General features: G+C 49.8%; 2 protein-coding genes across 3 annotated transcripts in view; one reads left to right on the top strand and one right to left on the bottom strand.

Annotated features, from left to right (window-relative positions):
* The window catches only part of ENOPH1 (enolase-phosphatase 1), an 8881-nt gene extending 3766 nt beyond the window's left edge, over positions 1–5115 (top strand). The window contains exons 4-7 of the mRNA XM_026068489.1: positions 965–1097; positions 1746–1869; positions 3356–3440; positions 4771–5115. Of these exons, the coding sequence (XP_025924274.1) occupies positions 965–1097; positions 1746–1869; positions 3356–3440; positions 4771–4783 (355 nt within the window). The 3' untranslated portion in view covers positions 4784–5115. The remainder of the gene's footprint in view (positions 1–964; positions 1098–1745; positions 1870–3355; positions 3441–4770) is intronic.
* A 2074-nt stretch (positions 5116–7189) lies between these two features.
* TMEM150C (transmembrane protein 150C) lies at positions 7190–15658 on the bottom strand. Of its 2 annotated transcripts, none has more exons than XM_026068471.1 (7): positions 15579–15658; positions 14413–14466; positions 14255–14287; positions 14085–14152; positions 12448–12575; positions 9760–9937; positions 7190–7702 (listed from the first exon to the last, which is right to left on the bottom strand). In XM_026068471.1, exons 1-7 carry the CDS (start codon positions 15656–15658, stop codon positions 7494–7496), a joined length of 750 nt encoding a protein of 249 aa, XP_025924256.1. In that variant the 3' UTR covers positions 7190–7493. The 2 variants fall into 2 exon arrangements, with proteins under 2 accessions (XP_025924256.1, XP_025924257.1); XM_026068472.1 differs by having other exon boundaries at positions 7190–7623; positions 9888–9937.
* Positions 15659–17205: the final 1547 nt, after the last annotated feature.

The raw sequence follows: 17205 nt of genomic DNA, 5'->3' as shown, positions 1-17205 counted from the left end.
GCAGTGAAGGACCTTTACATACATACAGGTGCAGTGTTGGAGGGATCCCGTGATACAAATGAGACGGGTGTGAGGGAACTGACAGACCTGTCCGTTACAACGCACTGGTTGCCATGGCTTTGGTCCTCCTTCCCTCTCTCACAGCTTTGCTCCCTGCTGCTGAGCTTGGCTTCAGGTTGCTACTGCCTGGTAGTGAAACGTGGTTGCCGTTTTAGGACTGCTCTGCCCATTGCTATATGCAAGGCCAGAGGCATAGGGGGAGGGATGCAGGTACCTAGTGATCAGGAGGAGTCGGTTCACTCCTCTGCAGTGAGGTTAAGGCAGGGACATGTTTGACCCACTGCTGTAAAACTTGAACTGGTCACTGAACTGACACACTGATCTGTGTCCCTTAGAAAACCCTCCTTTCCTGGTTTGTTGTCTGGCTTGTAACAGTTCACAGAGAGATGCTCAGTTAGTTCCCGCAGCTGCAATCTCATCTCTACTCCTCTCTACGCGTATTTGGATGGGTTTACCCTGTTCAGATACAGCTTATGGGCAAAGCTCTTACCAAAAATTAAACCTTTGTAGCTCACAAGGCAGGTGGGATTCAGGATGCAAGAGCTTGCCTTCTTCTCTGTCCTCCCCCTTATTCCTCCTTCCTGCAGGAAAGTGGCTGGAGGCCACGTTCCCAAGCCCTTTCTCCCCTCTCCAAACTGAAGGGGCTGGAGAGGCTCCTGCCAAATGTCTGGAACAGCTCATCAGAGCTGCCGTCTGTGTAGCCGTGAATGAGCTGCTCAGTCTGCTGGAGCTAAGAATATATTATGGGCTGCTGAAATACACTCCCCAGTTGCAGAAGCCCTGGGCAGATTTTAAAAGAAGTCTTTGTTGGTACTGATGGGACAGTTTTCACAGTGTGTGGCTAAAGGTGTCTCCCCCAGGTATGTCTGGGTTTGTCCTTACCTGCTGCCCTATTTTGCTTCAGAGTCTTTGAAGATGTGGTTCCAGCCATCCGGAAGTGGAGAGAAGCGGGGATGAAGGTCTACATCTACTCTTCAGGGAGCGTTGAGGCCCAGAAGCTTCTGTTTGGCTACTCTACAGAAGGTGATATTCTAGAGGTAGATAAGGTTTATCACTTTCCTTACAGATTCTCCATCTGCAGAGCAGTTCATTCCTAGAAGCGGGAGGGTACGACTGCTCTTGATGTAATGCTTCAAGAATAGTCTCAGCTAGAAAAACAGTGGTGCGCTTGATGTGCAGAGTTCAGCTCAGCCAGTTGAAAACGCTAGCTGGATTCTACATCCCCAAGTTATCCCCCAGTGAGAGCAGAAAGTGTGTCCAGCAGTCAGCAGCAGTGTGGTTAACATAGTTGGGCAGGGGTTTGGGAGATGACTATTGTCCTATTTCAGGCAAATCCTCTCTGCTTAAGTTGGTCCCTGTTCTGGAAAGTCTTGCAGAAAAAGACAAGCTGAGCAGAGTGCCATAAGGAATGGTGACAAGCACCTGTTCTCACAGAGCTTGTGAACATCTCTCTCTAACTTAAAGACAATGAGAAAAACCTGTAAAACTCCCCTCCGTACAGCTCTGCCTCCTCACTATCCTGTTAAAAGCAGCATGTTTGCCAACAGACATGATCTGCTCAGTGCCAGGGCTGACAGCTGGCTGTTGGCCCCTGTTGTTGCGGTGGGAATGAAAGGAGAACTCCCCGTAGCTCTGCTCTTCAGATTGTATCCAGCAAGTGTTTTTGCTTTTCCTCTCTCTTTCAGCTCTTCGATGGCCACTTCGATACCAAAATAGGTCCCAAGGTAGAAAGCGAGAGCTACAGAAGGATTGCTGAGAGTATTGGGTGTGCAACGAACAACATCCTCTTCCTGACCGATGTCCCTCGAGGTAGGTGGCCTGCCAGTCCTGCTGGCTCTCGTTGTGGCAGGGGGGGGAGGTGGTCTTCAGCCACGTGTTGCTAACTTGCCACAAGCACCCCATAAACACTGCAGCCCGCCTTACTTCTGTGGCATCCGCCTAGCCATGCTGCCCTGCTCCTTCCTTAAGCTTTCAGGCCCTCAAACAGCAGCAGTTCTGAGTGACACTGTGCACTGAGGGAAAATGGGTCAAGTTGAAAACCTGCCCTTGTGCCAGGAAGCAAGGGGAGGCTGTTAAAGCGGAGCATGGTGTTTGCTGAAGCAGTTGGCATGCCCCATTTACGAATAGAGTCAGGGGTTTTCATGACCCATGCTCGATTTCCACTGGGAACAGACCACATCTGCTGTGCTGCTACGTCATGCGTAGAGCATGGTTCTTTGTGCCACTAGCAGTTGTAGGAAGACTAGCACAGCTGTAGGAAGACATTGCTCCTGGGCTCCAGGGGTCAACTCCTAGGGAGCCAGGCCCAGGGAGCTTCTTCCCTCCCTTTAGCTGGGAACATCTTTCTGGCAGAAATGGCACTGGACTGTGGTCTCAGTCCAAGGCAGCTCAGTCTCCAGGAGTTAGCCCCTATTCCCTCCTCAGCCCTGGCAGCAGAGGTGGTAGAAGCTTGCAGTTACATCCTTCCCCCTTTTTAGTCTCCCTGTTGGCTCTTGCTGCACTTGGGGAGYGAAGGAAGCTTGTGAGAACTGACTTTGGGCAGGAGGTGAACCAGGCGGATTTCACTGGGGCAGCATTTGCTGAACAGGTTGCTCCTCACCAGCTGTCCCCCTCAGGGCCCACCTTTCGCCAGCAGGAATACAGTGCCCTCAGCAGAGCAGCCAGCACTCGGCCTTGGGCTCCTTGGCATCCCTTGGTGGGCTCTGGCAGAGCTACCACAATTCCCTCTGCATCCATACACCCGGGGCTGTGTGCAGACCTCATAGGGGATGTGACCTGCACGCCACGTCCGGGCTGCTGGGGATCAAGTCACGGGTGGGTGACCTGGTGGGCCCCTGCTGGAGAGGGTGAATTTTCCAGTGAGAGACAATGGTGGGTGCGGAGCGGCAGGCCTAGGAGGCCAAAGGGAGCCGGGGACAGGCCTGGAGGGAAAAGCACCAGTTGTTCACGTGGAGAATGCTTCCATTCTGGGTCAGGGATCATTGCGGGTGTTTCATTTGCTAACACCGATGCCAGGCTACAGCCCAGCTTCTTTGTGATGCCAGTCAAGCTATAGGTGTGTGCTGCCTGCACGGTGCCTTGAACAGGCATTAGCAGGGAGAGAGAGAGGAGGTCACGAGGCAGCCAGCTCGCGTTACGTAGCAGCTATCATCATCCAAAGCGGGTCTGCTAAGAGCTGGGCGTTCTCTAGAGCCCTACAGTGCCGCATACTAAAGCTGGTCTCTAAGCCTCAACCTTTAAAAAACACTTCAGTGTTTTAGGGGATTTTTCATCTCTGCTCTTCACTCTGTTTCAGAAGCGAATGCTGCTGAGGAAGCGGATACCCATGTGGCTGTGGTCATCAGGCCAGGCAACGCAGGACTGACAGACGACGAGAAATCGTATTACAGTCTCATCTCATCTTTCACTGAACTTTTCCTGCCTTCCTCCACTTAGGGAAAGGGGTGCAGGCACAAAAGACTGTGCTTCACCTCAGTTGTCCTTGTGTAACCTTAGTTAACTATGTCAGTAATCAGAATTTAAAACCAAACCCACATCATGTATTGGACCCACAACTAGGGCAGGTGTGGTGGAGAGAACAGTGTGGGGTTCCTTATGCACTAGGACTGAGGCCTGCAAAAGCCTGCCAGAGCTGGGAGCAGTCCGAGCAGCAGCACCTGTAAACCTTGCTTTTTCTTCACTTTCCAGCTAGGAATTAGCCCAGGGGATGCTTCCCTCCGTGTCACTCATTGCAACCTGGTGCTGAGAAGCCTCACCGTGAGCTCTGTCCTTCCTAAAAACATTCTGCAAACAAAGCTTGCATCCCCCCACTCCCAGAGGTGCCGATTGGGATTATGGGGAGAGACAAGTTTCACCCTGTAAATGGGATTTCTGCCTCTCGCATTAAGTTAAAGCTTTCAAAGTTAGGTCCATATGTTTTTAAAAATTAAATTCTAAACCCACCTCACAGCGCTGCCCAGTGGTGCTGAGCTGTGGGGTCCAACCGGCTGCACACCAAAGTCAGTGTGGCTGCGTTTCTCAAGTGTTTCCCTTAGCAGTAACCTGTTGAGCTCCTCCTCAGTAGCCAAGATCACCTGTCATGCATTCATGGCACTAGTCAGCTGAGAGCAGCCCTTTATAAATAATTGGTGGTAATGGACACATCCTGCTGCATTTATTGAGAATTAAAACCCAGACCTTTTCACATACCCTGCCTAAATTGTGCCAATTTATACCAGATGTTCACAGAGCTTTTCCTACTGTAGTAAATAAAAACAAAACACAAGTTTGCTTTCATTGTGTTCACTCTATTGCAGTGTTTAGCTTTCCTGTCTATCAGTAACTCCATCACTTACAGATAACTTTTTTTTTTAACCTGTAAGCACTTCATTTTTTTTCTGCTTTCACCCTTCCTGGTCCATTCTTTAAGGCAGGCTAGCCTGTCCTGCAGAGGAAGCAGCATTACCTCCCAGATCATCTTATGATTTCAAGAGGGGCTCGGTGGGGTATAAGGGTGAGAGGCACAACTAGACTACGGCAAGTAATAGCAGTAACAGGGGCGATCTGAAACCGTAAGGCCCTGCTCCCTGCTGCTGGGACTTTGCGCCTGGGTATCGTTTGCTGCTTACTGATTTCTGTATGGTTGTGTGTGAGCCTGCACTCACAGCTCTGGGGATGAGATGGCCAAAACAGAATATAAATACTATCCTGCACTCTGATGTACGTCTACAGATGTCCCTGTTGAGGCTGCTGTATAGACAACAAACCAGAGAAAGGCATTTGGGGAGGAACTACATCATGCCAGCACTGTCCTTGTAAAACGCTGATGGTAGCAGGTAAGGCTGGGAGGCAGCTAGATGCAATGCCTTTCCAGGCTGTGTAACGAGTGTGATCTGCTTCCTAGAAAGAGCCTGCTAATTAGCAACTATTGCAATAAGTGTATCTGCATGGCTGAATAGTCCCTGGCTTCGTTACTGTTAATTTGTATCATGACATTGTAAATAACTCGCCTTTTGCATCATAAAACTGTGCATGGGGTATGGGAGAAAAATAAAACACACTTTCTCCATAAAAGCACTTTATTTAGTGGTCATGTTTCTGTGTGTATCAGTAGTCATTTAGCTGTACTGAAATGTGCTGTTAGAAATACGGTAAGAAATGTACAGAATTATCACCAAAAAACCTGAATTTCAGTTTGGATTGCATATAGGAAAAGGAAAAAAAAAAATCACAAACATCGTCTTTTTTTCTTTGATAAAATTCCAAAATATAAAATGATAAAACTGAAAGTAGTACTTGATTTTAAAAAAAAGTCACAGTGGACTATTTACAGTAAAACACCTTTAAAACAAAACAGTTCTCTGCTCCGTATGCATTGAGTGTGTGCCTGTGTAAGAGAATCCCCATCAGTGTCTTTTGGTCCCCTCCCGCCCCCGGCCCAAGGAGAGCTCTCCGTGATGGCGCCTGGGCAGCAGGGCACCTTCCATGGCCCTGCCGGCCCCCYGTGCGGTTAAACGCAACCCCTGGCGCTTCCCTCCACGAAAGCTTCCCGCTAACACCACAGCTAAAAGAAGGAGGGGGAGCCTTTAGCAATCCAGTGTAAACCCTTCATTCAATGGAGCTGCCTGAGAGCAAGTTTTGGCCCAAGACATACAAAGTAAAGGGCTGGCTGAAAGCTTTCTGTCCACACTATTTTTGACAGTTTTTCTTCATCATCTCTGCTTTCAGCAGAGGACTCTGACCTTTGCAGAGCACTGAATTCCCCTGTGCCCTCTCCTTTCTGACAGAAATGCCACTATGGGTTAGGAGTTCCCCTTCAAATGTCTTTTTGCCACCATTTTCATTTCTGCTTATTTTCCTGCAGGGATGACAAGATGCTCCATGTCAGCTCAGCCAAGTGATGCAAATTCAGCTGAGCCTGGCTCGCAGGGGAAAAACAGCAGCGGTGCTCATGTGAAACAGCTCCCTTCTCCTCCGACCAATACAGCAGCCTTCCCAAACTCGGGGGGATTCAGACATGGGGTTTGTGCTTCTGCTTCTTCTTTGAAAAACAGCCCACCTGGCTGCAGGAAAAGTTTCTCATTTTTGTATTTCAACCAGCCTTCCAATTCAAGCACCACTTGGGAGTACCCACCAAAACTACTTGGTTTTGGTCATTCAGCTCAGAGGAAAGGACTGGTTGATTCCCTGTCCCCAAGGGACGGGGAGGGAGAAGCCCTTCTGTTTTCCCCAGTTCCTTCCTGCAGCTGCCATGCCACGTCCCCCGAGCCCTGGGGAAGCGCTGCTCCCATGCTGTGTCCTGCCGGGCCTGTGCTCCTTGGAAGCCCACTTCAGCCTTCGAATCCAGAGCTTGTGGCAGACCCTGCTCAGGAAAACTGGCCACGCTGGGAGGTCTGGAGCCTAGGCAGAGCCTAGGCCTAGCATTAGCATCTCTGAAACTTGACTTCTAAGCACATGCGTAGCAAAAATAAATCTGTGCCTGTAAAACCCACCTGCAATGTATGTTTCCATTGCAGGCAAGTCCAGTGTCTTTAAAAACAACATTTTTCCCTGTCTATGAAAAAAAAAAAAAAAAAGGCTTTTGAAACATTAGGCGTGCTATGTGGTGGCAGCACTAAATACTTGCAGAAAGCAACCTTCTCTGGGTCATGTTTAGAGCGTACAGGCAGGCAGTCATGTCTGAATTCAGCACCTTCCTTGCTCAGTACCAGCTGCTGAGTCTGAAAGGTGAAGCCAAGCGTAGTGGCCCACAGAGGTGGAGAGCATCGTCCTCGCTGGTGTGTGCACAACCCACCTGTCTACAAGGCGGCATCAGTCAAGTCTCGCTGCCTCTTTACTGTGTTCAACAGCCACATCTCACCCAAACCCAGCTTTACCTTCGGCTGCTTTGCAGGCTGGAAGAAATGCCTGCCCGCTCACAGTAAAAGCCAGTTCGTTTGGGTCTTCCACTGGCTGAGTCCAAGTCCAGAAGAAACGGCCGCTTTCTCACTCCTACCAAGTTACACATATCCAAAGTGAACAAAACAATGCTACACACAAAAAAAGATGCAGTCTAGTGACCTGGGACCTGGCAACTTCTGCAGACTCTCTGTGCCTGGAGAGGTCCTTTTCCTTCGTTCCCTCCTCTGCAGAACAGTCCTGGGGTGCCAGCCTCAGGGAGGCATCTCGAGGACCAGCTGTTGCATGTCTTGAACAACAGGACTGCGGCAGCTGCTGAGAAAGAGTCACTGGTAGCATAAACTTGTGCTCTCTCACAATGCAGTTCAAAACGATCCATTCCTCTTCCTTCAGACAGGTATTTTTGTTTGGCTCTTAATGTAACAGCTGTCCTCAGAGCCCTTTGGCAATACGGTCATGATTGCACATGGAAAACAAACTCATCAAAAAAGTATAAATGAGGTCATGTTTAACCCATAAGAACACACCAGCCCCCCTCCCCACTGCTAGAGGATGGGCTACACCTGATCCGTCTGGTACTCGGAGGCTTCAGATAGGCTTTCGGAAAAGCTCAGGAAGTTTTCCTGGTACTCAGAGCAAACGATCTCAAATCTATAGTGCCTGAACTCCACCGCAAACGTGCCGAAGTAGCAGAGGAAGCACATCACCAGGCCCCACTGGATCCTGGCAGCATGCATGTGGATGCCCTGCACCATTAGGATGAAATCTGGAAGAGGCAGTCAGGGAGAATGTCCTGGGAGAGCTTGTAGGAGCTGGGACACTGACAAACATCTGTTGCGGGAATGAGGCGAAAAGAAGTCAGTGACTTGCTTGAACACACAACTGATCAGTGAGCGAACCAGTGAGATGGGGCTCCAGCTATGGGCCCCAGACTAGCACCCTTATCTTGCAGGAACCTCCCGGAGGGACTGGATCAGATCACTGCACCTCAGGCTATGGGAATACCTTACAACCTAYGCAGTGCAATCCTCCTTTCTCTTCGGATCACCTGCAAAATCAGCCCTTCCTGTGAAATCTGGAAACATTAATCTACACAATATGGCATGTTTTACTGAAAAGGAAAAGAGCACTGCCAGAGCCAAAAAACTGTCTTCCAGGCTCAACTACRTGCGTGTTCAGACTGCATATTGCCTGGCACCAAGGTCTCACTGCTGGGTCCTGTGTCATGTTTGAGTGCTCCTTAAGAGCAATACTCAGCTCCTCTAAAGCACAGGATACCTTCCTGACCTGGCAGACAGCCCTAGCTCACTGCAGATCTTTTTGAAACCTACGGGCTCTTCTATCTCTCAGGATTTCCTCTGCACTCTGAGAACACAAGATCACACAGCTTCACAGGTTTAAAAAAAAACAAAAAACAAAAAACAAGCAGCTTCTCCCATCCTTTAACTGCACAGAGCAGATAATCAGAGGCTTTTCATCTTGGGCCATGCTTGGGCTTAGTATCAGCAAACCTAATTTGTGCCCACATGGTATGTCCGGCTTCAAGGCTCTCCCACGTCCCCTCTAGTGCCAAGGTTATGCTCAGGTTGCACAGTGTGGAGAGCCAGCCCCAAGCCTTTGCAACGCCAACGGGGGAAGTGGGACCGCCTCAGCTTCACCTCCTATAGAGGGCCCAAGCCCTTCCGTGCCAAGCACCAGGCTGGGGAGGGCCAGGCTGGGAGCACCCAGCGTGTCAGTGCAGGAGCAGCTAAGCCCTGACTCACCGGAGCAGCCCATCCCAACAGTGGGTGCCCAGCCCAACTCGTCACAGCTCCTGGTGTGCAGCCCTACGCCAGAGACACCCTGGGAGAGCCATGGTCTTGGAGAAAGGGAGAGGAGGGGACCACCACAGGCACCTGGCAAACTCCCACCTTACATACACCAAAGCATGATGCSAAGCTACAAACTTTTCCAAGGAAGTTTAAGAGGGGATTGACAGTAGCTCTCCACACCATCTACTATTCTTCTGGACGCTTGCTGATATGTTCAAAAGCAGCCAAGCGACCCAGGAATTATTTTAAGAACAGGCTGTTCCCCAAAAGAGGGGGATTAGCTTATTTCTGGCAGTTCATTCCTGTCCTCTCACTTGCCCCGGCACTAATGTTGATGCAGCTATGCAGTGAACTGATCCACCAAAGCAACCCTCCAGTCCACATGAGAGCTGGTGCAAAAAGAAGGGCTGGATTGGGACCAATAAGGACAAGGTGGAGAGGAAACTGCAAGCACACCCAGACTGCAGACTCCACTACCAAAATCCCACTTGGTAAAATGCCTCAGTCTAACTGGAAGCTGGTGTGACCCAGCAGCTTCTGAGTGTGATACCCATCTTAGAGAACAGACCTGGCTGTATCACCCTGGAGCATTTTAACAGACACAAATTCTTCTCATCTTCAGAAACCTGATTTCTTCCCTTGTTTGTTTGTTCTCCTGAGATTTTTCTCCCCATATTTTGCATGATCTTAAATGCTATTGTGTAGGTAAGCAGTAGTGCCATTAAATCACATAGCTACTATTCAATATTATAACCACCTCAGAAATCACTACTAATAAGTTTTAAAAATATGGGGGAAGTGAGGGTTTAGCCCATTTGTGAAGCGGTGCTTCCATGTAAAACAGGGGTAACAAAGGAACCAACCACAAGATTACACCAATAGACAAGATGAGCATCACTCTGAAATGCTTTGAGATCTGAGGATGGATGTGAGAAGACCCAATGTTCCTTGCTTCAGAGAGAGTCAGACATCTAGGTTACCTGCCTTCCCAGGGAGCAAGACTAAAGGATACAGAGCACCACGCAAAGGGTGATGCTGGCCGACAGGGCAACTCGTGGGATCCCAACTTTCCGTCCTTCATTCTTCAGGTTGATCTTGAGGGTGAGGGCAGACTGGATCCAGCATGCCAAGGTCCCAAAGCCAAAGGCCAGCGATGTGCCCACGTTGTGGATCTCCTCATCATTGGAAAGCTAGGAAGAAACAGGACTGTTATTGTTCGGGCACAACAGAAATCATCTACTGGCCAGCTTGGATTGCTGCTGGGGTGGGATAGAGAAGAGTGGGAATCACTGGGGGTGTGAGACAGATATGCTGTATCATTTCCTCTGGCTGAGATGTAAGGTGTCATGTAACCAGGATGAGTGGACAGCTGTCACAGTCAAGCAGATCTTCTGCCCAAAACCAAGCACAGTGGAAAATGCAAGCTCCTGGGGACCCCCTCTGCAGCAACCTGACAAGGCCCACCAACACAGTGCTCAGAAAGAAATCCTTCCCCGCCTTGATGCGATGGCCAGGACAGGCAAGGTCAACCCACTGGGGTCTTGTTCAGCTCCATGCRATGGAAACAACTGTGCACCAGCTGCACAGAGCAGCGCTGCCTGCGCAGAGAGCAGCCGGAGCCCTGACACCGCCTCTCAGCTAGCATGAGCCAAACCACAGAAACATACTCCTGGTTTGCCAAGTTTCTTCCAACAAAAAGCTGACTGCTTGTCCCCTCTCCCACCCATCCTCAGCCACCAGGGTCTGAGGCAACGAGAGCCCAACCTCTCTGGAGGGCAAGTGCTTCTTCATCCCTTGGTTCCCCTGTCACACTGGGCTCAGTGACCACGCGCTACTGCAAGGCAAAAGGAAAGCCGGGCTTAATGAGCAGGAGTCTGCAAAGAGATCCCTCCAGGATGCAAACCCATTCAGAAAGCCCAGTACAGGCAAGACCTAGGCTGAACAATTTCCCTTTTCCCTCTGCCTCTGAGGATCCCCTAGGAAAGAAACCATAAAGCCATAATTCCTCCCTGCAGCTTTCTGTGATTTAACAAATTCCCATCAAACAAGCCACAATTTACAAAATAACAGCCTATTACTCTGCCTTCACTGATCTCTCCCCCTCCTCCTCCCCACTTTTTTTTTTTCTTTTTAAGAGTTGGTTCAAATGATGGCACAGACAAAAATGGGGCTGAGCTGGCTTTCCCAAGGCAGCCTGCACTGCATGGGACTCACAGCCTTAACATCTCTCTAAAACATCCCAATCTGTAATTTTCCAAAAATGGGATTTAATGCCACATTCAGCTCAGCAGTCAGGCAGGAAAAAAGCATGGACTGAGGTCTAATTACCACATACTTTCATGATTTGGCACGAGATCTAAGCAAGGATACAGCTAAGCAACAAGGCAGGGATTATTACTCCGGAAGACATAACCTAGAATGATTCAAAGTATCTGCTTTTAAAGAACAGGCATTTGCTCTGAGGGGAAAGTAAAAGGAGGAGAGGTTGAAACTGCTTCCCAGTGCCTGTGCTGTACAAGCAATATCCTTCTCACACCTATACAAGGCTGTTCAAAGAGCCTCAGCTCCCAGCTGGGAAGCTTTCAGGAAAAAGCAAGACTGCAAGTTTTTAGTTGGTGCCCTGACTCTAGGAGAGCCATATGGAGTTAGAAAGAGAAAGTCAAAAACAATCAAAATAGTTCCCACCTCATTACACACACACACACACACACACACACACACAAAAAGACTGAAAAGGACACACAGTTCCTGCAGCCACTCCACAACACAAGCCAGTACTCACCCTTCACAAAACTCGTACCTCTTCTGTATTAGCAGGAAAAACAGCTTTCTGCCTGCAAAGCCAGAAGAGATCCTGGCCTACACTGACCTTTCTCAGGTCTCAGCAGATGGGGCTCGTGACTTGCATCCCAACAGGAGGCAAAACATCAGAGACAGCAGTGGGATGGGGAAACCCGAGTGCCGCTAACTCCGAAGACTTGATTTTCACTGCAGGCCTAACAGACACAGCCTCATGATCACAGTGGACTCATCACCCTACAGAGCAAGCTTGTGCAGCTGACAGCTTGTTTGTCTGTACTGATAATGTAGCAGAACAGTACGAGCATTACAGGGATCTCAGCCAGGGCACCCATCACAGCAGGAAAAGAAGGATTTCTCTACTGCATCCCTCTCGTGGCCAGCCTGAGGACAAGCAGGAGGTAGATTTAATCAACAAACACATTTTAAATGAAGGACACAAGATTCTATGCTAAATCTGCGTGGGCAGCCGTGGATCTGTTAACACAGATGTGTATGTAGACTTCCAGCTCAGTCCTTTTATCCAGGACCATCTGTGCCAAACCCCAGGGTTCAAGAGGTTCAGTAGATTCCGGCTCCTGGCTCTTGGCACATGAAGCATAAGTATGCAGGTGCAGATCCTGCTGGGAATACTTGAAAAATTATCAGGGTCCTTCATCTCAGCATGTTGCTGGAGCCACTTACTGTGGCACACGGAGGTGGCAGAGCAGGTAGCGGAGGTCTGGAACACAGCCAGACACATTATCTCCAGACCTCACATCTCAGGTAGTTCAAAGACCTACTAGATCAGATCCAGGAGAAAAGCAACACTTCACAACACAGACACAGAGGTCCGAGGAGGAAGAATGGGTTAAGTACTAATAAACGGGTGTGCAGAGGGGGAGAGCCTGGTGCGCAGTACCTGAAAGTTGCCAAGTAAGGTCATCCCAAAGGAGGCCAGGCATAATGCCACCAGGCCGCTGATGTTCAGCCAAGGGTTTAGCACCTTGGGCTTCAGCTGAATGAAGCGCAGGACAGAAATGACAAGCGCTGAGGAAGAAACAGAGAATGCAAGGTGCRTCATTATGTAAAACATGCTGCAGTAACTACCTGGCCAGGGCATGCACAGACCCCTTGCCCTCCACCTGGGGCAGAGGGCTGGCTGCCAGCAGACTAGCTAAGTGCTTCTGCATGGGCCCCCTCCCGCTAGTCACGTAAGACATGAAACACAGGAAGACGTTCTCCTCCAACCCAGGTAACGCCAGACCCCTGGCTTCCCTTCCTCCTTGTGTTTTCTCTAGGAGCTAGGTTGAAAACTCTTGGGGGAAAAGAAGAGCACCTTCCTACTTGTGAAGCTCCCAGTACTCAGTACACACCATGCGCTCAAACCACAGTAACTGGGCTTGCGTCAAGTTTCATTCCACTGACTAGCAGTGAGCTCTCTTGGAAGAGGCACATCAAACTCCAGCCACATTAGAAAACCTATGACCAGCATATACATATTTCTGCAGGCTTTACCATAGGGCCCAGTGTCTCCTCTCATCCACTGGAACCAGGAGCTGGTCCCATGAACATGCTGAGATCTTTCAAGCTTTCTCCAAGCTGACCAAAATAAACAGCCTGGAATATTGCATTAGTTTTCTGTAAAGACTAGAAGAACAGCCCTTCTGAGGCTGCAGTTCTAGCCAAAGGGCCATGATATAGTATATGATGTATGGTATATGATGTATGCTATGTCATAGCATAACCATAGGACATTTTTATGTTGTTTACTCTTGCACTTCCTCGGGAATACTGCTTGGGACACACAGAAAGCTAAGCAATCAGTTTGCTTTTGGCTGGCATTCAAAACAGAGCACTGAAAAGCAAGGTAGTTGAGATGTTTTGCTGGTTGCTGCTGAACACCTTCTTATGCTTCTGCTCAGACTGATCATACACTGGTCATATTATTGCAAATTGTCTGTGTTAGCAAAATAGATCTATATTATCCACACAAACTCTGGTATAATACCAAAAACATGGTTTAGAAAAATAAGGGCACTGTAAGTGAAAAATATCCACCTTTATCCAAATTGCAAAAGCTGTTTTAATTTACTCTCTCACAATTTGCTCTGGAGAATCAGTATCCTCCAAATCCTGGAAAAGAGAATAACTTTGCTCTCCACAAAAAGAGATTTTCTGGTTTTCATCTTCAGCTAATTGTTAGGTGCAGCAACCCTGTGACTATGTGAGCTCCCCTGCAGGAACTTTCTCATTTCCATTTCTACAGGACAGGATCCTTAGAAAACAGAAATATTACTCCCCTGAAATTGTGTGATTTTTTTCCTAAAACACTGATGGGAAMTACACAAGGGAATTAAAAGTTCAATGCATCCAGCTTCATTCTGTGTTTCTACATATGAAGACAAAATAATACTGGCTTAATCAGTAGCAACAGCAGTATAAAGGATTTCACATCATCAGATCCATGAACAGTACTTATTGGATGTTACTTATGTTCCAATGACTTTTTTAAACGAATAATGAGAGAGAAAGAAACATTCTCCTTGTAGTTCCTACCTAGAAATGCTGCCATGTTCATGACTTGGCTAAAGACACAGCTTGCAGGAGGTGCATCACCTGCAATACTTTGAAAATATAAAATTTATCATTGTAACTCGGCGATAGCAAAGATAAGTAAATAACACCCATTAATCAGAATGATAATTGGAAGAAAACTATTCACTTACCTTATATAAGGTGGTCTTTTGGAACCAGGTTTCCTAGGAGACATAAATGCACAGGAACCAAGATTCAAGATTTTCTCCCTCATTTAGCTTTTACTGTTTAGTGTTTTTAAACAAACAACTGATTTTAGATAGAGTAAAAAACCACAACCAACTCTTACCTATCTGGCACGCTTAGAGGAATAATTTTGTTATCTTCCACTGCTATAAAGTACCTGTCAAATGGGGAAGAAGACCAAAACAGTGTAAAACCTGCAATTCCAAATATCACTCAAACAAGACAAAGTGCCTCAAAGCCCACTGGCCCTAGGTCAGCCCAAATCAGGCCCTGCTGGAGGCAGCCTGCGTTTCTCTCTGCTCAAGCAGGCAGGATGGCTCACTATTCATTTCCCATCCCAATTCCGGGTCTACCTTTGCGTCACATCTGCTGTGCATGGTCAGGTAGAGAAACGAGGTCATTGAACTGAACGGGGTTAAAAATAACCACCCAGGGGAGTGCTTTCATTTTTCATCGAATCATTTCACTCACCTGCTTCACTGTGCTCCCCACAAAAAGCTGTTCTCAGACAAACAGAGGGGATGGGACAAGAAGAAGAACAAGCAGCGGGGGTCAGACAGACGGCTTAAGCTGCCCCCGCTGCTGAAAAACATCATCCACAGACCCACAGGCAAAGCCATCACCTACAACATAGCCCCTTCTCAGGCTGAGCATAGCTGCTAATGGCACATTTATCGCTCCCAAATTCACGCTCTGCCTGCCTGCCTGCTTGGGGAGAGCCCAGCTTAGGGAAATGCAAGTCTTGGGTGAATTTTGCTAAGAAATATAAGGGTGAAAGTGAGGTGTCAGCATTAAGCTCCCGGCAGGCTGTCGATACGGTGCTGGATGCTGAGGAATTTGAGCTTGCGGCCCAAAGTGCTTTCCCAAAGCAAGGCCTAAGCACTTCTCCAAGAGCTTTGCTGAGTCAGTTAAAGAGAAGGTGATGAAGGGGATTTCTGCATTTTTGTTTGCCTTATTTTCAGCTCCCAGTAACATGCACCAGGAAAAAGGCAAGGTCAGAAACGTGGCCCGGGAAGCAAAGAAACACAGGGACGTAAATGTGATCCTCCAAGCCATGAGCGGGCCCCTCTTGTACCTCTGAGCTAGCCCTGGCACAGACTGGCTCCTGCCCCACACAGGCTATCACACACCTTTCCAGCCCCTCAGAAACTCAAGGGCAAAGCGTCCCCGAAAGACCCTGCCTACTGCAACGCAGCCCACACCGCAACAGTACTCCAGGCTGCCCCAGGCTAACCTGTGCTCCYAAATAACTGGCAGGAGGTAACTTACACAATCCATAATCCGGCTGACGTAAAGAGGGTAAACACCAGAGGCAAAAACATCCACACGCTGCATTTCTTCCCGTCCATACCTGCTAGAAACAAAGCACAAAGTGAAAACAAAGGAAAGGGAGTACAGGCACCCTTCTTCCCTCTCTGTCCCCCTCTTCTGAAAGCAGCAGGAGCATCTACGAAGCAGGCGCCAAAGTATCCGGGGGTCCGGCTCGTAACGGCCAGTGCACCGGGCACGGCAAACCTTTCCCACCGTCACAGCTGGCATAAGGAGCTAAGCTGCTGCACACAGGCAGCATCAGCCGCGCTGTGCAGAAAAACCAAGGCAGACCGAGCCCCGCCAGGGGGAGACTTTTCAGACACACCTACAGAATTTGGGTGGTTTTAAAAGCACTTTCTTAGGCCGCTTGCGCAAGGTCACGCGGCCGGGCACCAAGCCCCGCTGCCCCAGTTCCCCTCCCTCCCTCCCAGTGCCGTCACCACTCGCATGCACGCTGCCTCCGCCAAGCCTGCAGCCTGGAGGAAGACGGACGTGTGCGCTCGCCCCTCATCTCTGCAGAGCACACGGCCAGCAATCCCCCTCCCAGCCACAGCAGTCAGCTAAAGACAGCATCTGGGCGCCCTCAGAGCAGAGCCGAGTACTGGCGCCCCAAGCCTTGAGGATGCAGGCAGGTCCCACGGCCACGGAGGTCCCCACGGCTGCGGCGAGGGCACGGCAGCTTCACGCTTGCTGCCACCCGCCCTTTGGCCCGTCTTCCCCGTGTCCTCCCTGCCAGCCCGGGGCCCGTCACCTGCTGACAGCCTGCCCGGCCGAATCCGAGCTGGCTCCCTCTCATCCCCAGCGGCCACCCCGAAGGAAGCGGCAGCGGCAGCCCTGCTGCAAAGAGGCAGAAGAGCGGCAAGATGCAAACTCGGCCAGGCTGACGGGCCCGTGACAGCAGAGCTCGGCAGGGGTGCAAAACAACATCCGTCAGCCCACGGGCCCACGGGCCTTGCCGTACCCTGAGCAATGCCGCGCCTGCACAAAATCACGAGGCCCTGATTTGGGGCCGCCTGTATGGATAGCCCCAAGCAATCCGGAATTACGAGCCTTAAAAGAAAAGCAATCAAATAAGGTCTCTTCACTGGCCTGGGAGCAGAGATAACGGCATACAGGGAGCATGAATCATGCAAGTATTAAATATGTCAAGGGAAAAGCTGCTGTGTTTACACAGACCCATAGCGTGTAACCACACAGAAAAAATTATCAATGAGGAGACACGAGGTTTCCCCACCCATCTCATCTCTATTCCTCTCCCTCCACAAAGGACACACAAAGCATTTTGCAGCTCGGTTTTCCGCAGCTGCAGCCACGCTGTGCGACGCTGCACTTGCCTTTCTTTCCTGCAGCCCCCGTAAGCGCACAGCGGCATCCCTTAGCGGGTGGCAGCCGTTGCTCCGGTACCGGAGACGCGTAGCGGCAGCGACAAGGCCTGCTCCACGCAGCAGCTGGCAGAGCTGCGGCGGGGCTGGGTGCGTGCCAGCCCGCCGCAGCCCGGTGCCACCGCGCTGGCGCCCTGCCGCGCGGGAACCGTAGGTGCCGCTGGCTTCCCCGATCCTGGCCCCGCTGCAGGGGAGCAGGCTGG

The sequence above is a fragment of the Apteryx rowi genome, unplaced genomic scaffold, assembly GCF_003343035.1.
Source record: "Apteryx rowi isolate R43461 unplaced genomic scaffold, aptRow1 scaffold_270, whole genome shotgun sequence".
NCBI lineage: Eukaryota > Metazoa > Chordata > Aves > Apterygiformes > Apterygidae > Apteryx > Apteryx rowi.
The sequence above is the reverse complement of the archived record's forward strand: the minus strand, read 5'-3'. Positions and strand labels throughout refer to the sequence as shown.

What these genes read in the sequence shown, in the direction of transcription:
- TMEM150C (XM_026068471.1), bottom strand. Translation starts at nt 15,658, where the DNA reads ATGGACGGGAAGAAATGCAGCGTGTGGATGTTTTTGCCTCTGGTGTTT. An exon ending in CCTCTAAGCGTGCCAGATAG is followed by an intron (nt 14,288 to 14,412) that starts GTAAGAGTTGGT and finishes TATGTCTCCTAG; the next exon opens with GAAACCTGGTTCCAAAAGAC. An exon ending in CACCCTTTGCGTGGTGCTCT is followed by an intron (nt 7,703 to 9,759) that starts GTATCCTTTAGT and finishes TGCCTCTTCCAG; the next exon opens with ATTTCATCCTAATGGTGCAG.